General features: G+C 37.8%; 1 protein-coding gene across 2 annotated transcripts in view; it reads right to left on the bottom strand.

Annotated features, from left to right (window-relative positions):
* Window positions 1-17,470: 17,470 nt before the first annotated feature.
* The window catches only part of LOC127650935 (CMP-N-acetylneuraminate-beta-galactosamide-alpha-2,3-sialyltransferase 2-like), a 43,439-nt gene continuing 37,701 nt past the window's right edge, over window positions 17,471-23,208 (bottom strand). For both annotated transcript variants that reach the window (XM_052136599.1, XM_052136598.1), the window contains exons 3-7: window positions 21,657-21,847; window positions 21,398-21,577; window positions 19,862-19,907; window positions 19,085-19,210; window positions 17,471-18,918 (exon numbers count right to left, since the gene is read on the bottom strand). In XM_052136599.1, the coding sequence (XP_051992559.1) occupies window positions 18,751-18,918; window positions 19,085-19,210; window positions 19,862-19,907; window positions 21,398-21,577; window positions 21,657-21,847 (711 nt within the window). In that variant the 3' untranslated portion in view covers window positions 17,471-18,750. The remainder of the gene's footprint in view (window positions 18,919-19,084; window positions 19,211-19,861; window positions 19,908-21,397; window positions 21,578-21,656; window positions 21,848-23,208) is intronic.

Below are 23,208 nucleotides of genomic sequence, written 5' to 3' on the forward strand. Positions count from 1 at the left end.
TGGATTGTTGTGGTACATGGAGAATGATGTGCTTAAGCTCAATATCACTGTCAACTATAAATCCCACACCCGATGAAACTTACTGTCATTGGTGAGTTCCATGTTTGATCCACTTGGATTTTTGATTCCCTTTACCTGTCAAATTACTTCTCCAGGACATCTGTTGGAACAAACATGGCTGGGATGAGTAAATACCTCAAGTTGCATTGAATAAGTGGACAAAATGGATCAATGATCTTGACAAGATGCAAGACTTCAGTGTAGCACGTTTTGTTAAGCCAGCTGGCTTGACCAATGGCACATGCTGAGTTACATAATTTATCAGATGCCAGTGAACAAGGATATGGTACAGCAAGTTACTTGAGATTGACCAATGATACACACACCATGCATGTGGCTTTCATAATGGGCAAAGCCAGAGTGGCCCTCTCAAGCAAAACACAATTCCACAGTTAGAACTGGTAGCTCCTGAGCTAGCAGTTAGAATAGAAACAAAGCTGAGAAAAGTTGGAGCTAGATCACAAAAGCTCAATATTTTGGACTGATAGCAAATCAGTACTGAAATAAATAGCAAATGAGAGGGCAAGATTACACACATTTGTGGGAAATAGGATCTCTGTTATTAGAGATAACACAGATGTCTCACAATGTAAATACATTAGTACAAAGCAGAGCCCTGCTGACTTGGCATCATGAGGAGTTAGTGCCAGCACATTGGTGAAGTGCCAGGAGTGGATCTATGAACCAAACTGGTGGACTCAAGATGGCACCGAGTATGACTGCTGTGTTGCTAGCTCCGACACAACACTGCAGTTTGTTTGTTTTGTTTACAGTTTTTTTTTTTTTTTTTTTTTTGGATGTTGTCTGCCTTATTGTATACGACAGACAAATGCTTTTGGACATTGGTTCTGCAATTACACCCCGAAAACCAATGCCTACCCGCTGTATAAAAACACACCAGCGGAGCCCTTTGTCTGGCCAGTCCGGCCGCGGAAACGCAGAAGGAAAAGGGGAAAAAGAGCCGGCATTCTCATCAGAGTACGACATCTTGCAAATTGAATACCCAGTATTCATCATCAACAAATGCTTTGAGAGGTTAATCAGAGATCACATCTGCTCTGTGCTGCCCACCTCACTGGACCCATTGCAGTTTGCCTACCGCAACAACCGCTCCACTGAAGATGCCATTGCATCTACAATACACACTGCTCTCTGCCACCTGGAAAAAAGGAACACATATGTGAGAAAGCTGTTTGTAGACTACAGCTCAGCATTCAACACCATAGTGCCCTCCAAGCTTGATGTGAAACTCCGGGCTCTGGGCTTAAACAGCTCGTTGTGCAGCTGGATCCTGGACTTCCTGTTAGGCAGATGTCAGGTGGTTAGAATGGGCAGCAACATCTACTCATCTCAGACCCTCAACACTGGAGCCCCGCAGGGCTGTGTTCTCAGGCCACGCCTGTATTCCCTATACACACATGATTGTGTGGCAACACATAGCTCCAATACCATCAAGTTTGCTGACGATACGACGGCGGTAGGTCTGATCACTGACAATGATGAAACAGCCTACAGAGAGGAGGTGCACACTCTGACATGCTGGTGTCAGGAGCACATCCTCTCCCTCAACGTTAGTAAGACCAAGGAGCTTGAAGTGGACTTCAGGAGGAAAGACAGGGTACACAGCCCCATCACCATTAATGGAGCACGGTGCACGCAGATCAATGTCCTGATAAGCAAAACATGGTATATTATTCATGCTTCGCTCTTCATTATTATTAGATGATAATGTCTTCTTCTTCAGAAGACTGGAACTCTGGATACCGTGAATTTGGTCTGGTGTAAATAAAAATAAATAATAAAATGTTACAAACAAAATTTCACAATATTGAAATATCTGAATTATGTATGTTAGTGATTGTAAAAGAGAATGTAAACACAATGTTAATCAGTTTTAGACAGAAAGAGAATGAGGTACTTTACCCTAGTATTTTCATTTTACGCTACCTCTATCTCTAACATGTACTTCTTCTACCATTATAGTTTTAAATAATCAGTGCTAAAATAAAGAAACTCACTGCCTTTTTCGATGATACTTCCCCAGCATGATGTCACTTTCGGAAAGGAGACAAGAAGAAGTCTCAGCCTTTCTCGCTTTCTGCCTGGCTTTGTCATAATCTGCTGTAGAAGAAAAATATGCATGGTTTCAGGGTTGTTTTGACTGGCACAACTATGAAGAGCTGAACTTTTGCTATCACGTTTTTACAAATGAAATATTCTTCAGGCACTCTTAGATCAACACATATCATATAATTGATGAACTATAGTAAATAGCTGTCTGTGAACCCCTTGAGTGTCCACCCTAACAATCGCTCTGTAGTTTGGCACAAATACCCCTCACAATCTGATCCTGTGTACACTTCAGAAGATCAGGGGCCTCTGTTGTGAGTTAAAGAAAAACAGGGACTCTGTTTTGTACAGGTTAATCCCATAGTGCTCCACCTTGGTACCCAGACACAACTTCACACACCTATTGCCCAATCAGGTAAGAGCATGCCCATACCTAAGATAAGTTATGGTAGGGGTACAAACTGAGCTTGCAAGAAATGGCACTGGCACTACTTCAAAAGGGTACTGCTGCAGTGAGTGCCACTCAGATGTCAAATTTACAATCACTCCCTCTGCAGCTGTATGAGAAACCTCTTTGCAGCAGTGTTGACATATATATATATAAATGTGTTGACTAGAATAGGAATATAACTTTACATTCATTAAATCATAAGTAAATCAAGTATAAAGTCAAATAATACAAAATATATATATATATAAATTAAGTATAAAAAAACGTTACAGGTTTTTACAAACTTTACTAGATTTGTTAATTGTTTACAATCTCTGGACTGCCTGATTATGGTAATATTTTTTCAGGCTTGTGGAATTAACTGATCACAATTTGAATCATTAAATTGTGTAGTGTGTGTATAATTGTAAAATTAATTCATTTGAAAATGTTATCAAAAATGATATGTTTGCAAATATTCTGCAAAATCACGACAGAAAAAATGGCAGAGAAACATAAAAGCAGTAATTTTTGTTATTTATTTTCTTAAATTTAAGAGGGGGGTCTTCAAGGAAAAAAGGTTGGGAACCACTGCCCTAGAGCATCGATAATCTTAAAACAAAGTTTTAACTGTCCCGTGTTGTTGACACAGGGGGTTGCCCACAGAAAGCCCACATAGGGCCCCCAAAGGGCAAAACTGCTGTGGGCCCCATGTGGGCTAACCCACATGGGGCCCACGTGGGCTTAGTGTGGGTTTGCCCTGCCCACACTGTCCCACAGTAAACCCACTCTTGCCCATGGTGGGCAAGCACGGGCATGTTTGATGGGGCGTGGTTTCGTTTCCTTGACAGTAACGTCAACGCCAGTGTCGAGTAACTAAAGGTCGAACTGGTCATGGTGCAAGAAGACGAACATGAACCATACTCACCGACAGTAAAAGTTTATTATGACTCCAGGATAATGGATTTATTGTCTTGCCAAGACAAGAGGGCGGTATGCCTGCACGTGTAATTCAGGGGTGAAAGTTTATAATTAGCATCATTATAAGGATATTATAAACAATGAGTGGGAAGGACGTGTATCAGTATCTCTGATGCTCTGATATCTGTGCTTTAATGATTGCTAATGATAATATTTCATTGCAGATGTTGATTCATTATATGAGCGCAATGGGGATTGGACTTCCCACTGTTATGCTGAAACATGATTAATTGTCTGTATAAAATATGACATTAATGATGGGAAAACATTCAGACAATATATTAATAACATCACTTGGTTGCATTTGAAGTTGATTCAAGGACTCTCACCTCCATCCATGGATAGCCTATTGGACATCTTGTTATACGTCAACACCATTATTTTCATATTTGACAGACCTGTTTAGTTCTACACAGTTCAAAATGTGTTGTCCAATAACCTAAAATATACCTCATATGTTGACATCTACGTAAATCAGTCCCACCAGGATTTCGCAGCACTTTTTCTTGATTTTTGCGGCCTAAAATGACTGAATTTGCTGTGACAGCTCACAAATCGTCATTATATACCTCTGTAATTGTGTAAATTACATGTGAATATTTTTGTCCACAATAACTGACTATGCAGTTAGCAAGCAAAAAACAACAAAAACAACAACAACAATTGTTTAGAATTTTTTTTTACATATATGAAAATGGCAATGTTTTTGGTCATATTTTTAAATATACGTTGCATACTGTATATGTGACCTTTTTATAAATGTATAAAAAAAACATATTTGAACCTAAATGAACCTGTTTCACGCAAGTCAATTACATTAGGTTACGTCAATGAAAGCCATTTTAATTATCAGATCAGGTGGAAATAGTTCCTCTGTATGGCAACAATGTAACAATGACACATTTTTTTGAGCAGATGCAAAGTCAATGCCTAAATGTGGGCTTTAAAAAGGTGTTAAAAATGAACCCTCTCTAGTTAACAGATGTAGTTACAACAAAAGTCACACTTTTTTAAATCTGTCGTCCCATCTGCCGGAGATAGAGGAAGATAGAGACTGGGAGGAGGGATAAACAGAACCTTCATTGTGACACAATAACAGTTCTGTTGACCCTTGTGACCTCAGAAGCCCCTCTGCCCAGGGTGAGCAGGACAACGGTTGTGAGAACTGGACACTTCCTGTATCTGCATGATCACCAGTTTAGGGTGAATATGTGTATGAACAGAAGTTTAGTGGCCTTTCAAATGGTTTGAATCAATCGAGTTTTGAATGCAACTTTCCAAAACCCAAATAATAGTTTGTTGCTTAATAATTAACATGCTTAAGTCACACAGGTTTTGTAAGTAAAAAAAAACATTTATGAAACACTATAATAGAAATCATCCATTCATGTGTAAAATCAGTCCAATCAGGGATAAAGTTTCCCCATTTTGACCCTCATTTATTTCTGTCCTTCATGTGTTTGGATGAAGCAGAAATGTTTGCTTGTCTATACAGAGATTTGTAAGTGTGCCACATTTGTGAACGGCCCCTTGCACCTGTAAACGTCCCTGACTGGAAGCTACTCTATATTATCTGAGCTTTCAGTTTGATGTTTGCTGCTGCTGGAGGTCCCAACAAAGCAACAAAACACCTGCATGCATCCATCCATCCATCCATATATCTTCAAATGTATAAAGCTTTTCCTTACATCAAATTGAATTAAATCAGTGTAAAAAGTTATAAGTGATTACAGTTTTTCTCAATCACTTTAGCTCATTTTTTTGAAACAGTCTTAACATTCTCTAAACTGTAAGTGCGATTGTCACAACTGTTTTATGAGACATCACAACTCTATTGCATGTTTGCAAAATATAGTAACTCACCCAAACCATTCTAGCTGAATGCGATTGTGTATCACGCTGAGCTTTTTAGATACTGATTTCAACAGCAGGTAAAAGTGCACTGAGGAAAGTCAATACTGTACAATAATACTGTAGTGCACAGAAAATGTATATGCACATTTGTATGTATACAGTAACTTTATCTTTGTAGCAATGTGTTACATGTAAACAGAAAATTCACATTTGCATGTTACACAAAGAAAATGTACATATAAAGTCATAAATATTGAACAGAAAATTTACACAAAATGACATCCATGCAAAAAACATGCAACAATGAAAAAAAAACTGGTAGTTCTGTAAAAAATAATAAATTGTTCCTCCTCACAGACAGTGCGTAACACTACAAGTTCCCATCTTCTTGGTGGACATCCTGTTGCTCTTGTTGGTCTGGCCAGAGATTTAGCAGACATCACAAACGTTGCCATGTCATAGATATTTATGGAATATAGCTACATGTACATCCATGTCTGACAGATTTTGAAAATGTTGCATGTGATGGCTCACAAGATGAAATAACGTTTAGAGGTTGTGAAGAGTTTGACAATTTCACTGAGAATCAACTCATCAGTTTTGATCAGCAAGTCATGAGCGTTGTCATTGTGCACACTGTAGACAATTATACTTACTCTTTTGCACACATGTGCCAAAACACGTGCAATTGCCTTAAATCAATAAGAAATTCTAATCTGATGTGAACAAGAAACTAATTTTTCAGAGATTTTAACAAGCTTTGAAAAATATTTATATTCTCATTTGAGAATTGAGCCAAAGCGATTGAGAAAAACTGTAATAAACGTCCAGACTAAATATATTTGATATTCTTGTACATTCTTAGATGGTTTTATACTCAGTTATATACATCAATGTGTGAAAGTAAGACTGAACATTGTGGGTTGATATAGAATTGACACCACATTACTCATGGGTCTGTATCAAACTCAGACACAAAGATATGCATATAAGCTCACTATTTACATTTACACAGTTCATATTGACTTTACAAATGATTATGATTGCATTTCAATTTCAGATACTCTAACAGCACGTTTTATTTGGACCATGTAATTCGAGATCTGGTGGGCGACGTCCATAGTGTTTCATTGAATAACACTGGGGGGCGCCATTTGTTCTTTTTTATGTTATTTGTTGGCTTATTTTACAATAAGGTTCCATTAGTTAACATTAGTTAATGTTAGTTAATATGAACTGCAATGTTCATTATTAGTTTATGGTGCAGTAACTATTGTTAAGCAATAAAAATATTTTATTTTAAAAATGTATTTGTGCATGTTGAAATTAATATTAACCAAAATTAATAAATGCAGTTAAAATATTGTTCATTATTAGTTCATGTTAACTAAAGTCATTAATCGATGTTAATAAATTGAACCTCATTGTAAAGTGTTACTGTTGTAGATTTATACAATTATTTATTTATGTGATTGATTACTTTTCCCTTTGTCATATTTGTATTTCATAATTGTTTTATTGTTTAAATTATTTCAGAAATGCCATTACACACTATAAAAACTTTAAATATATTTAAGTTTTTTAGATAGCATTTCAGATCTGAATAGTATTTAATGTTTAAATATGCATGCTATTGTAAATAAACAGAAGGTTTTCATTGTGACAACTTCCCCAAAGTTGACAAAAGTTCAACATGTCTTCAATGAACTGTGATTTTTCCTCTTAGATAATATTGGAAATGTTCAAGATTCTTTGTTGCAGCCAATATTTCAAGTTATGTGTCTCTAAACTCACCCCACCCTGAGATACTTGATACCGCTGGAGTGACAACTAACCCCAGTCTCTCCTTTACGCCTCCTAAACATTAATTCATCCGCACACAGTGAATGGTAGTTTAGCAATAACAAGGACATAAAATCTTACCATTAATATACAGGATATATGTATGAGGGGAAATTTATATTTCAGGTGCATAAAATGCAACAATGTTGTTTGCTATGCAGTTTAAATATTTCGTTTTTATTATTCTAGCACTGCTCCTCTTACTGTTTGACATGTCGTAACAACCACCCGTTGATGATGAGAACAACCCTTTACAATGCAAACAAAAAATGTCATTATTAGGAATTTTGTCAAAGCTATTGTTTCAGGTTATGCATGAATGGCAAGAAGTATTGGTGCAGATACACACGCCTTTTTGATCAATATAAAATCTTGATGGTTCCACCTGATCTACTCTGTGTCATCTTGCAATGATCTCTGTCATGTTGCCGCATCGATTGAGGGATTGTCATTGTTGTATGAAAGAGCGTGTAAAGGGAATATTACAGTATATGCGTCATAAAAAGCATGATGTCGTCATGCTTTCATTCGTAACTTTTTTAGGAGAGTCTGACTTTGTCCTCTTTTAATCTTTGTGATTCTGAATATATACTGCTGTATCATGTGTTGTGTGTATATATACACACCGATCAGCCACAACATTAAAACCACCTGCCTAATATTGTGTAGGTCCCCCTCGTGCCGCCAAAACAGCACCAACCCACATCTCAGAAAAGCATTATGAGATGATATTCTTCTCAGCACAATTGTACAGAGTGGTTATCTGAGTTACTGCAGACTTTATCAGTTCAAACCAGTCCGGCCAGTCTCCGTTGATCTCTCTCATCAACAAGACATTTCCATCCACAGAACTGCCCCTCACTGGATGCTTTTTTGTTTTTGGCACCATTCTGAGTAAATACTAGAGACTGTTGTGTTTGAAAATCCCAGAAATACTCAAACCAGCCCATCTGACACCTGACAATCATATGGCAGCAGTGCAGTGCATACAATAATGCGGGTCAGGAGCTTCAGTTAATGTTCACATCAACCATCAGAATGGGGAAAAATTGGATCTCATTGATTTTGACCATGGCATGATTGTTGGTGCCAGACGGGCTGGTTTGAGTATTCTGAGATGCGGGTTGGTGCTGTTTTGGCACAAATAATAGGGATGAAATAATCAATGGATGTGTTGTATGAATGTATGACTGTAGTATCCAAAAATCCATTTGTCCATTTGATTACAACATATGAGTACAAATACATTTACACATAAAATTAGAATTGAAAAGAAATTACAGTGAAATTGTGCACACACACACACACACACACGCACACACACACACACACACACAGTAGTGTTTCCATGTTTTATGGGGACTTTCCATAGACATAATGGTTTTTATACTGTACAAACTTTATATTCTATCCCCTAAACCTAACCCTACCCCTAAACCTAACCCTCACAGAAAACATTCTGCATTTTTACATTTTCAAAAACATAATTTAGTATGATTTATAAGCTGTTTTCCTCATGGGGACCGACAAAATGTCCCCACAAGGTCAAAAATTTCGGTTTTACTATCCTTATGGGGACATTTGGTCCCCACAAAGTGATAAACACACATACACACACACACACATACACACACACACACACACACACACACACACACACACACACACATACACACACACACTCACACACATACACACACAAAAATGTACTAGGAGCGTCACACAGAATAACAAAAAGGTGAGTAGGTTTTAGTAAAGGGATGTTTTGTTTTTGTGGGGAAATCCTATTTGTGTTATATCCTTGTTCCGTATTAATGTCATGAATTCTTCTTATTCTAAAATCTACCTCACTCTCTCTTGACACAACCTCCCCACAACACACATTGTAAAAGGTTCACCCAAAAATGTAAATTCTCTCATCGATTACTCACCCTCATGCCATGCCATATGTGTGTGACTTTCTTTCTTCTGCAGAACACAAATAAGGATTTTTATAAGAATATTTCAGCTCTGTAAGTCCACACAATGCAAGTGAATTGGTGCTAAAATTGTTATGCTCCAAAAAGCTCATAAAGCCATCATAAAAGTAATCCATACGACTCCAGAGTTATAATCCATATTTTCAGAAGTGAAACAGTACAACAGTACTTAGGTGTGGGTAAGAAACAGATCAATATTCAAGTCATTTTGTGCTTGAAATTATTCTGCCTGCCCAGTAGGGGGCAGTATGCATGAAGAATGTGAATCACTAAAAACACAAGAAGAAGAATGTAAAAGTAAATGTAAAAATCTGTTTCTCACCCACACTTATCAGATCACTTCTGAAGATAATGCTTTAACCACTGGAGTCTTATGGATAACGTTTATGCTGACTTATGTGGACCGAAAGAGCTGATATATTCTCCTAAAAATCTTCATTCGAGATCAGCAAAAGAAAGAAAGTCATACGCATCTGTGATGTCATAAGGGTGAGGAAATGATGAGATAATTTTCATTTTCATTTAACACATTTATTTGCAGCTCCATAATGCATTTCTTATAATGCAATATTATTAATTAAATCACATATTTTTTGTTTACAATTATGGTTTGCTGTACAGATTCAGAGGCCCATTTTAGCCGAACGCATCATTGATGATACGGAGTGGGACGTTTACAATTTACAGTTTTTTACATTTGGTCACATGTTTTTCTTAATACCGATTATACATTTGAAAACTCTTCATTCTATCAACACAACATCTGTGTCTGTGGACTGAACTGTGAATCATTTTGGCAATGCTTTGATAACAAATTACATTCAATGACAACATCATTCAAAATTCATGAAAACGTTTCTCATTTAAAGGCAGACATTAGATAACACACTTTTAGAGACTGTTTTCAAAACTGTTCATTTTACGTTCAAACCTTGACAAACAATATGCTTTATTTCTACCACAATTTGACATTGAATAATCCTCATTATATAAAAAATTTATAAAATGTAAAACAATTTGTGAACCCTAATTTGTAAATCCAGCTAATTTCTAGTTTAGCTGATGCCCAACTGAGCTGGTTTTCTTTATCAATGTTGTTACCATCTGTACAAAAAGGGGCCAATTTTTTAATGATTGTGTAATGCAAACATGGCTGACAAAACAAGTTGATTGGTAGGAAGAGGAAGAGGAGGTGCTTGCCTGGTGAAAGACAATTGAGAGGAAGACTCAAAGTAATAGATGTATCATGGAAGAACACATTCGATATGTGATATAGAGAACATGTGACCAAATGCATTGAATAGCACTACTAACAATCACCCTTTTGAGTGACTTTTTTGCTGATCTATTCTGTAGAGAAAAGACAAATACAAAAACATTTGAGTTTTGTTCATATAACATCCTGTGCATGTTTGTAAATACCATATTGGTTTAAAATAAAATATAAAAATGAAGTGAAGTACTCAAATGGGTACTGAAAATTGAGAAACGTGCATGACCAAATGTAAATAGCTCTTGTGCTTAAACAGTTGTTTTTGTTACATATTTTCAACATACAATTTAATAATGCGGGTTGGAAGTGTAGAAAATGTTCATAGACATTTTAATGCTGTTCTAGATGATTTATCAAAAAGTAGCCCACTGTAGCTAACATTACCCTAGTTAGCATATTTAGCATGTATAGAATTTTTTTCACTTTCACACAAATCAAGAGTAAAATGGCAGATTATCAGTTCATAAAGACCAGCTTTTTGCTTTTACAACAACGTATGACTTGTAAGGCAACATATTTTAACGTTTGTGATACATAAACAAATATACATTGTTTATAAGCGTATTCAAGTGCAATCAAGTTGCACACTAGCTCAACTAAGGACCAGGTTAAGAGTCCGGAAGAACGCGCGAGACCACAAGTGAGTCAAAAGCGCAATACCTGACAATGACGTTGTTGAGATTAAATCTTAGTCTCACATTTGCTTTTATAGGTTAGGTTTAGGGTTTAAGGTTTAGGGTAGGGAGGTGGGAGTATATTTACTTCACTTTTGGCACCACACAGTTGAAAATTCACATCAGGATTGCAGCGATACCTAATGAAGAACGTTTGGTCATTTTGCTAAAATGTCACCACAAAGTCACATACATTTTATTAGATCTGGCTCATTAACATCTTTTAAATGGTTAAGAATAAGATTTTTATATATATATATAATCAAATAAGATTTGCCTCTCCAGTTAAATATAAATAATGTTTATCAAATATTAAGATAGTTATGTGATGACAGTTATTGGTTAAATAAATACAGAAATTATATGGTCTTATAGTGTTAAATGTTGGACAAAATAGCGCAAATCCCAAACTCGAGCACAAAAAAATATGATTGTGCACACAAATTAACAACTTTCGAGCAGAAATATCAAAACCGCGAGTCATGATAGGTCTCACACGCGAGCAGGTCTGTACACACGAGTTTGGGATTTGCAAATTCTGCAGGTTTACGTTTTACGTGCGAGCTGTGTCATAGTGCTCACCTGTTGTAATTCACTTGCGCGCTGTGTTTATGCGTAGATCTGTAGACACACGCGAGTTATTTTCTGCGGTAGGCCTATATATATATATATATATATATATGAGAGGCAAGATGACACTAGCTGCGTTTAAATAAAACGAGAGCGCATCCATCCGAAGTGTGATAAGAAACATGAAAGAAGGGCCGGATGAGAGGTCATTTTAAGCCTTGCTACTGACGACAATCATTATCAGTCATATAATGTTGCGACTGACAAATCAGAATCAAACATTTCAGAGAGCCCTGTAATAAGACTCTTGATGTTCACTTGTTTTCCTAACCTGGCCATATTCTGCTGCACCTGCTGTGCTTTCCCAGCCCCAAGGGTCCCAGGGCCTGACTGGCTTCCTCTCTGAGCCTGCATTTCATCTACATAATGAATTCATGTAGAGGCTGATGGGTAGTGGATGGCCCTTGCAGTACCACACTAACAAGCTGGGAACTATCTGACATCTAGCTATCTACACTTACCATTTTGTGAAACACTAATGTTCCCTTCAACATTAACGTTAGATGGACCTGGGTTCAGGGTACCTCTCAACAGGTTCACTAAACGCCTTGCTGTGTTCTGTATTTCCACCTATTTTCAGTTATTATCAAAGACAGAAAACATATATATATATATATATAAATGCACAAAATATCTTACAGCTACAAGAAATTAAGGAGAAATTTAGAAAGAAACTCTTTACTGTCTGCCATCATCCGATTCCTAATCTTCCCAGTTCCCTCCTTTGGAAAAATAAAACCCATTATATTTGGAAATCACAGTTAGTGAAAGAGTATGATAAGGGTAGTATCAACGCCTTGGACTTTGAATCAATGTTTTGGGCATTTAAGAGTAAATGGTTGAAATCAAACTTATCACAACCTCACTCTATGTGGTTTCACATACCTAGATCTCTATTTAATATAATAGGTGGGCTTGAATTTCAAGTACAAGCGGCCGAAATGGGCTTCCTCAGAAGGGTGGCGGGCTTCTCCCTTAGAGATAGGGTGAGGAGCTCAGTCATCCGTGAGGAGCTCGGAGTAGAGCCGCTGCTCCTTTGCGTCGAAAGGAGTCAGTTGAGGTGGTTTGGGCATCTGGTAAGGATGCCCCCTGGCCGCCTCCCTAGGGAGGTGTTTCAGGCACGTCCAGCTGGGAGGAGGCCTCGGGGAAGACCTAGGATTAGATGGAGAGATTACATCTCCACACTGGCCTGGGAACGCCTCGGGGTCCCCCAGTCAGAGCTGGTTAATGTGGCTCGGGATAGGGAAGTTTGGGGCCCCCTGCTGGAGCAGCTGCCCCGTGACTCGACTTCGGATAAGCGGTTGAAGATGGATGGATGGATGGAGGTGGGCTTGAATTTCTTTTAAAATGTGATTTTGAGGTAACTAAGATTCCTATTAAATTATACCCATATCTATTCTCCCCATGGATCCACCCTATGGAATAACAGGGTCATTACAATTAATAGGAAATCATTGTTTAAAAGTGATTGTATGAGACGGGTATTGTATTTGTGAAGGATATATTTGATGATAATAGTAACTTCTTGGAACATATTGCCATTTTGCTCAAGTATAATCTTAACCGCACTTATAGAGAATATAATAAAATGTGTAAATCAATACCATTATTACCTTTAATCCAAAACACATTGATGTATGTGAGAATAAGACTTTCACCAACCTTACCAAATCTAGTAATTAATGAATATAATTTGCATTACAGTAAATGTAATAATAAATGTATTTTTTAAAATCTAGAATGTTTTTGGATTATAACAGAGGATTGTGTGTACAAGTTCCTAATATGAATGCCTTGTCCATAGATAAACCACATTTCAAATTCATCAAATGGCCCATTTCCCCTAAAGTCAAAGAGACTCACTTTAAAATGATTTATAAAATATATCCAGTTGCTGACTCTCTTACAAAGAGGTTTAAATTGGAAGTAGATCCCTGTGTGTATTTTGTGAGGCAGCTGATGAGACTCTGGAACACTTGTTATTTTTATGTCCTATGGCCAAAACCTTCTGGTCTGATTTACATAATTGGCTGTCATTTAAGATTGATGACATCCTGATGTTTGACTGATCACAAATTCTCTTTTATATGGATCATGTAGATTCATCCCTATCTGATTTGGTTAATATGAGTGTTCTCATTGGTATATATCATATTCATTGTAGTCAGTGGAGATATTCGAAGCCTTCTTTTTCATGGTTTATGAACGATTATAAATTGTATTTTCCTCACTGAAATAAGTCAAGTCTATTAAAATAGCAAGAAATATGTGTAGTGATATATCCAGACAATTGTTTTGATAAATATCCACTTGTATGCTATGTCTAAAGGATGCTTTTATTGTAATTTTTTCTGTAATATTAAAAGAAATTCTCTAGGGGACGCTTTTCTTTCATTTACACTGACAATAATTGTATTTTTCTTGTCAAAAAAATAAATAAATAAAGTTCCCGTTTTCTGTCTGTCCTCGTCCAACAACAGCCAATCATGAGAGATTTGAAGAGATGCAGCCAATCAATACAGGATTTGGTCAGCATCCAATATCATTTGTTAACAGAAAGGATTGGGCCCCGTCCCTGAGTGTCAAAACTGACTTGTGTGCATAAAGATTTCAGCAGCGCGTGTGGGGAAAATAATTTGCGCAAGTGTTCAGATCTTTTTTGTTATTTCTGCTCGTGACTTGTTAATTTGTGTGCAACATAGTTATTTCTTGGGGCCCACACCTCATTTCCTATGACAAGTTATGAAAAGCTTCTTTGACATGCTAAACTGGTTTGTCTGAATGTACAAGCACTTCTGTTGTGTTCCAGTAGGCCCAAATAAGACACTTTTGGTTTGATGCTCATCCAAAAACCCCGGGAATGTGGACAGACCTGATTAGAGATTGTTTGGCATTCTTTCTTTTTTTCATCTAATGTTGTAAATATTCTATCTATGAAAACATTTATATACTTATCAGAGCACTTGATTCTTGAGTCACGCACATAGTTCAACCATAGTTCAGTTAGGACAACTCTTGGTGTAGTGTGACATATATTTTTGTATTATATATATATATATATATATGCATGTATGGGCTTGGCCTTGGTGTACTTGATCTGCATACTGCAGCTTCTGCTGCTGCTGCTGCTGCTGCTGCTGCTGCTGATGACAGAGAAGTGCGCTCCTTCTACTGAATAAACATAAAATCATCCAAAACCACGGTAAAAGAAAAAAAAATAGACAAGAAAAGGAAATAATGTGATCCCTTCCCCTCCCAATAAGCAGATCTGACCACCAGGCATGTGGACTGCTGTGAGGTGGATTTCAGTTGCTTGTAGCTAGCCGTGTATCCCTAGCATGTGTTAAAAATGTTTCCCACTGGGGTTTATCTAGTGACATGAAACATGAACAATGTGTGCTTGTTAAGTAATCCATTTGTATTTATTTTTTGACAGCACATTTGCTCTGCAGTGTTGACCCATAGATGCTGTAGATGTGACACCTGGACAGCACATTTGCACTGCTTGCAGTGTTGCAGTATAATTTTCTTTTTCTCCCTGGGCTTGAGCCAAGTTAGACAATGACTAGCATGGTGCAAACTGACAACACACCCTAGCCAGTTTAGGCAACGAATAGCATAACTGCATAACTGACAGCATACCCCAGAAACCACCTGAGCAATTGTATGCTCAACTGAATCCAGAAAACATCACTTGAATATTCAGAATAAATTGAACTGGTCTAAGATACATGCTGATGAAAACCAACATGCCATCTGTAACGAATGGGCAGCGATGGCAGACGAGGAGATGCGGATCCAGATGCAGCTTAACTTTATTTAAGAAGACAACCGAATAAACACAAAGGAAAACCCTCAATGGGGAAACAAAACATAAACAGAGAACATGGGCAGGGACAGCATACCAGGCTAAACAACATTCAACGATAGACAAGGACTAAACAAAGAATCAGGGTATAAATACATGAACATGGGACAAAGGGGCCAATGAACAAACAGAACTCAAAACAAGATAACAAGGTGATAAACAGAAAACAATGGCAAATTTCACCAAAAAGGTGAAAACAATGAACGGAGAACACGAACGCTAACAGGGACTGTGGAGCTCCACAGGGACTGTGGAGCTACAAAATGGACAAAAGTGAAAACTAAGGAACTACAAAGGTGACAAAAATGGTAAACAAAGGGCAACGGTGAAACAAGACAAGGTATACGTAACAGAGCATATGAGAGGGAGAGGACAGTTTAGGAGAGCTTCATATGCATGAATCGTCCAAATGAACTGATTCCCTTAAATGAATCAAACTTCCCAATGCTTCATATGAGAGGGAGAGGACAGTTTAGAAGAGCTTCATATGCATGAATCGTACAAATGAACTGATTCCCTTAAATGAATCAGACTTTCTAAAGATTCATATAAGAGAACAGTTTAGGAGAGCACGTCCTTCTTAAATAGTGGTCACATAATCAAGTGCTCATACGGGTGAACACGTCAGGAAAATTTTAATCTTCTGTGACATTTTGTCATTTTTCATTTATATTATAAAAACGGGACAATGCCAGAAAATCCTGGATGGGAGGCAACTCAGCACAGGGCCGTAGCAAGGAGCTCTGGGTCCCTGACTAAATATATTAACGTGTAATTAAAATAATACAGTTTTTAACTTGTTATGGGCCCTCCTGGTCTATTGGGCCCCCAGAATCGTTACCACCTTTCACCCAACTAGCCATGGCCCTGACTCGGCATTAGCACTCTTTACAGCACATGCAGACATAATGTACACACAGATGTGAGTGTTTGAGAGCAGCCAACAAGCAGTATCTTACCTTATCTGTGCATTTGGCAGTGCAATTAGGCTTATTTAAGTTCAGCACACCTCACTGGTCTTACACAGACTCCATGAGCGCATGTGGTGGGTGTCTATTCTTGTGCTGCTCTCAGTCAAAAACACTGCGCTCTGTTTATAACATGATATTTCCTTTATTTTTGCAAATAATGAAACCATTTATAAAAATGTAACCCTTGTGCTGTCTTTAAATTGTTTTACCTAATTTGGTTTTCCCGGTCAAAAATGACCAACCTATTAAAATTGCTTATTAATAACTCATTATGCTATATTATCACCACATATTGAATTATATCATTTTGTCAACTTGCTTTATTTCAATTGGGAACTTATTGATCATAGGCCTCATTGACCTGAGCTTATGAACCTAATTTATGAGTGAAAAAACACATTCATTATGGATTATTTTGACTAAATTAAATACCATAAGAAAACACCTGTGCTATAAAAATTACACACTAGTTTGTTTTAATGTTTAACAGGGAAGATGGTTTTGTATTTTGTAAAAAAAAAAAAAAAAAATGGCTTTAAGTCACATTTGAGGTGTTCCCGGTCAAAAATGACTGGGGAAGATAACAAAAACAAGACTTTTAATTTTAAATGAATCAGGGCAAGTAATATAGTGTAATGATCAAAGATGTGATCAAGAGCCCTAGGCACAGAGAACCACTTGGCCATTGTACTATCACTAAGTGAATGATGAGCAAGGCCCAATGGGACTTTATATATAGCATTGGGAAATCTTCTGTATATTAGTAAACATTAGCCGTGTTTCCACTATCGGGACAAATGAGGGTGTGCTAGTGCATGGCTGGGCCAGTTACGTTCCCACTGTCACTTCAGGGGCTTCACCGTGCCTCCTTGGTGCTTTCTGGGGGCCAATGGCCTTTGGCAGCCAATTACCCTTGGGCATTGCAAGGCCAACAAGGGATTGAGGCAGGTACAATATCAATAATGGATTGTGTATTTTCTGTTTGCGTGCAATATTAAACATGCTCCTTTCTGAACAGTGTCTTCAATGTCAAGTTCAAAGTTTAAATGGTTTCTGTTGTTCTTAAAGACAGAGATTACAGTTTGGAAAACATTGTTTCTTCATTTAAAAATTGTGCTACTGTATATGTAAACATTCATATATGTGCAACCATTTACAGATGCAACCACAATAAGTTTTGTAAGAGTTTGCGTAAATATAATGCAAAATATATCAAATAGATGTATACACTCAAAAAAATACAAAATACAATTATTTGGCTGAATGTGATTCAAACGTAGACAGGGTGCCACGTGTTTGAAATTAGTTTTCTTAGCTTAAAATTACTCTGAAATCTCAACTCATACATTCTGAAGCGGGAACCTAACTGAATTGGGAAATCATAATTTGACATGTCAAAGTAACTCAAATAAATATTTTATTCCTGTATATACTGTACAAGCTAGTGAGAGTGATTGTACAGTTAGCATGCACAATACATGCTGGTGGGAAGCAGTAAATAATACAGCAAATGCTCAGTTGAGAGAGTAATAAATATCTCTCTTCACCATAATGGAAATCCCCTGCCCAGTTACAGTAAACCAAACAAAAATTCTGAATGTGTCCCAACACAAATGTATGATATGACACTTTTTTTCATCATTGAAATGTGCCATACAAGAACCTGTCGTGTGAATATGGGCGGCTGTGGCTCAGTTGGTAGAGTGGGTCAGCCACTTATCGCAGGGTTGGTGGTTTGAATCCTGGCCCCATGACTCCACATGCTGAAGTGTCTTTGGGCAAGACACTGAACCCCAAGTTGCTCCCAATGGCAGGCTAGCACCTTGCATGGCAGCTCTGCTGCCATTGGTGTATGAATGGGTGAATGAGTCACAGTGTAAAGTGCTTTGAATACCAAAAAGGTGCAATATAAGTGCAGACCATTTACCATTCATTGATTGATTTTTTCTTTTTTTTTGTAATGTGAACATGGGAACATTCAATAAATCTTTGTTTAGGATAGTGATTTTTTTTTTTTATAGTGAAGAGAAAAACAACAGAACAGGTAATGCCAGTACATAAATACAGTAAATAAGTTAATTTTATTAAACATACAGACTCAAACTCATATAATCCTTCTCACCACCCAGGGTAAAGAGTGATTTTATTCTTTTGGTGAAGTTTTAAGATGATACTGTACTCGGCTCCTCCTCTGTGTTTTCCAGTGTGTCTGAACGTCTTGGGAATCTTTTCAAAATAGTGGTGCCAAATCCCTTTACTGTTTGCACCAAAACCGAACACGTTGACCTAACCAGATGAAGAACAATCCACAAGAGTACTTTACATTAGTCCATAGCACAATGTCATCATACACTCACCCTCATATCATTTTAAACCTGCATCGTTTTAAACCCGGACTTGCTAATTCTATCTCTGGATAAAATTTTGGCCAAAAATGAGTAAAAAGATTTACCTCATCACAGACATGTAGTGCAAACATTAGTGCAAGAAAACCCGTGGATGGATAAGCTTTCGGAGACTTGCTCTTCAGCCAGGAATTGTGCACATAATGCATGAAAGCAGGGTGCATAACCATCACCTATAATAACAACATAAATAATAACATCAACCACAAATTACTGAGTGCAACTTTAAGCCAAACATTTCTAACTAACTACAAGTTATATGAGTGCCGCTAAGAATGCATGGACAAATTATAAGTAAGCAGTGACACAAAGCACACACCTTACACTTGACAAGGCTTTGTCAAGCCAACATTAAAGTTTGTCTTGACATAATTTGTCGTGTCAAACTTTACCTACAAATTTAGCTACAGTAGGTGTCCTTTTTGGGGTTCATATGGGAATGTGGCCTGACACATAGTTTAATACATATCATGCTCTATTTAGGATTTATTTTACATATTTAAAAAAAGAAAAAAAATACTGTGTATCCTCTAAGGTACCTCGTGTCACTATTACAATGGTTTTTGGGGTTTTTTTACATATTTTGGATCATTTCTATACAATTCTGATTAAAACTACTCAAACGCACACTAATCCCATAGCCTCTCATTAGAAAAAGCAAATGCTTCTCATAGAAATGGCAGAGGGCAACAGTTTTTTGGAGGCACAAAGCCTTGAGGGTCAATTCAAATGTCTTTAAATGACCTGCCTGCTGTTCAGGATTGTTATATTAAATCACAATGAAACTGTTTATTTGTTTAAAAAAAGGCATTGTGTGATCTTACATAGTCCTTGTTGGCTTGTATCTTGTCTATAACCTTAAACCGTGTTCTGTTGAGAAATGAACAAATTAGTAAAGGTTCAAAACATTCCAAGAAATACTGTATATACCTATATCCTGCTGTACAACAAATGAACAATATACAGTACAGTGGCCCCAACATGTATTTGGACACTTGGCTAAACTTGAAAAATGTATTTCATTGCACTAGATAACAAAGTATAAAGCAAGAGGCATTTCAAACTTCCCTTTCCTCGTCTATTTACTATTTTTAGTGGATGTACAGAAAGAAGTCAGTTCCCACAAAGATGTCGTAGCAGAGTAACTACAGACAGAGTTCAGAACATTAACTCTAAACACGTTTCACTAATATTTGTCAGTCAGAAAGTGTCCAAATACTTTTTTGGGCCAAAATATATGTAAATGCGTCATGCAAGACTTTAATTTATTAGTAAAGATTCATTGAATACATTTGTATCAATTCTATTGTGTGTGTGCGTGTGCGTGTGCGGCGTGTGTGTGTGTGTGTGTGTGTGTGTGTGTGTAATGGGGCCTTTCCACTGCAAGGTACAGGTCGACTTGACTCTGCTCGGTTTTTGGGGGTAGTACCTGGTCCTTGGAACTTTTTTTAGTACCACCTCGGTCAAGGTTCCAAGAGAGCCCAGCCAACACTAAATGTGATGTCAAAACCCTGCAGATCACTGATTGGTCAGAGAGAATCGTCACTACCAGAGTCGCTGGATTTCCGGCACGGGACATCAACCCTCTAGTTATAAAGTTAGCAACAGTGATAGCAGTATCATTTGTTCACGCGACTTTAGAATTGTAAAAAAAAAATGGCTGTGCGCAAAACCATGCCGTGGTCAATAAACGAGGTGCAGACATTCCTCTTGTTAGTGACAAACTAAATGAAAAAGTATTTCAGGAAGTGTCAAGGCTATCAACGGACCTACCAACGGTGTAGGGAAAAGTAAATAAATAAATAAAAGTGACTACAGAACCATCAAGGACCACAACAGCTGGAGTGGTTCAAACAGAAGACAGTGGAAGTGGTTCGACCAAATGGCTATCTATGGCAATAGACCGGTGAGCAATGGGAGGGAGAGTGCCCTGAACGCGGCCACTGTGTTGTTGGAGTCCACGATGGTAAATTTTGTTACGTTAACTCTATATTCTGCTTGAAAGCTTCACTTTCTTTAGTTGACCAGCTACTGGAAAGCTTGCTTCTGAAACAACCAGGCCAATTTAACTGTTACACTTGTGTAAAATGACCATGCAACAACTGCTTTATGCAGCAAAAATTAGCTAGTAGCTAACAGCTAGCAGTCGTGTTATTGTTTATGGTCAGTAATGTTTGTCGCGTGATGATGTGACGGCAGTAGAGGCAGCGCAACTATGATGATCAGCCTATAATCCCACCCACGTTGAGGCGGCACTAAACTGCAGTGGAAAAGCAAGCTCAGAAAAGTAAAGTGAGCAGTGTTGAGTCAAGTCGAACCATAACGTGAAGTGGAAAAGTGCCATAAGTGTGTTCACTGACCGTTTGATAGTTCCAGTGGATAGAGCACTGGTGATCCACTGGATATCCAGTATTTTGAAGGGAAACAGCACCAGATGGGTGGAGTTGTCTAGATGGACGGCACTTTCTGGGTACATGATCCGGTGGGTCGTCCTGAATCCCACGTCATTTTCAAAGCCTTCAATTGGTGCCTTATTCATTCTGAAGGAAATGTAATGCTTAGTGCTTATTACGTTATCTAACAAAATTATCTTTGCGATTACTTTGTGCAAGATTTTACCTCATTACGAAATCATTGTTGTCTATAAGAGGACCATAGTGTGATCCTATAAGGTTGCCAGAGTTCCCCACCACAGCACAAGTTCGACAGCGATGTGGGCCGCTGTCTCTGTAGTGCTCTTCTCCAGGAATGATGGCAAACAGCTCCTCAATCACTTGAGAGTAATTAGCCTGACTATTAGACTGTAGACGCTGTAGACGGATACAGAGTGAATCTGACGTCATTGTGGTGACAAGAAATCATCATAGGAGGAGGAGATGTGAAAATGAAAGGTAACACTTTGGGTCTGAATCAAAACTTAGGGAGCTGCCTTGTTTTCTCCAGCCAATGTAGCCAGTTGCCTTCTATGACAGCATCCTCAATGAAATGGAGACTGGTAAAAGATGCTGTTCTTAAGAAGCAACTCCAAGCAGCAACTGATAAAAGACCTGATCCCCCTGTCTGGGTTTATTTTGTGATAACAACCAGCTTACTCTACATTATCCCTTACATAACACACATAAGTAGTACTTTTTTAATTATTTCAAAACATTTTAAACAATAATTTTCTGTATTGAATGGATTGTTGTAAACATATCTTGGATTATCTCGCTTCGTCTCACCATAGAGCTGTTCAGCGTAGGAGTGGTGGTGGCGTAGTGGGCTAAAGCACATAACTGTTAATCAGAAGGTCGCTGGTTCAATCCCCACCACCATTGTGTCCTTGAGCAAGGCACTTAACTCCAGGTTTAACATTTTAAACAATAATTTTCTGTATTGAATGGATTGTTGTAAACATATCTTGGATTAACAGGGGATTGTCCCTGTAATAAGTGCACTGTAAGTCGCTTTGGATAAAAGCGTCTGCCAAATGCATAAATGTAAATGTTCAGGTTGTAGTCCAAAAACCCAGAAGAGAATAATCAAGTATGTTGTAGAAGCTAGATATGGACCACAACTTTTTTCTGTCTCACATTTGTGTTGTAGTTGTATTCCTTAATTAGCAACTTGTTTGCAAAAATTCACGTTTGTGGTATGACTGTGTCTAATTTATGTTGTAGAACAAAACGTCCAAGTATAGGAGTGGTGGTGTAGTGGGCTAAAGCACTAAATTGTTAAGCAGAAGGTTGTTGGTTCGTTCCCCACAGCCACCACCATTGTGTCCTTGAGCAAGACACTTAACTCCAGGTTGCTCCAGGGGGATTGTTCCTGTAATAAGGGCTCTGTAAGTCACTTTGGATAAAAGTGTCTGCCAAATGCATAAATGTAAATATAAATCTAAACTGAGAATTCCAGGGGGAACCCATGTCGAATTAGCACTCAAAGTTCCCTTGTGAATTGACATCATGGCTGAACAGCTCAATTTTTCCACTGAGCTCATTAGAGTGCATTCTGGGATTGCCTACCTGGGAAAGGATTACATATGATGCTACCTTAGAATTTGGCTAACAAACTAAATCTTAGGAGGCCATGTAATTAAGGGACCTTCAGCCTTGGCGTCAGGAGCACGCCTCCAGAGGCAGCTCACTAGGTTTTGGAACAGACACTTTATTATAACTTTCATTAATCACCT

Source organism: Xyrauchen texanus, chromosome 10, assembly GCF_025860055.1.
Source record: "Xyrauchen texanus isolate HMW12.3.18 chromosome 10, RBS_HiC_50CHRs, whole genome shotgun sequence".
Lineage (NCBI taxonomy): Eukaryota > Metazoa > Chordata > Actinopteri > Cypriniformes > Catostomidae > Xyrauchen > Xyrauchen texanus.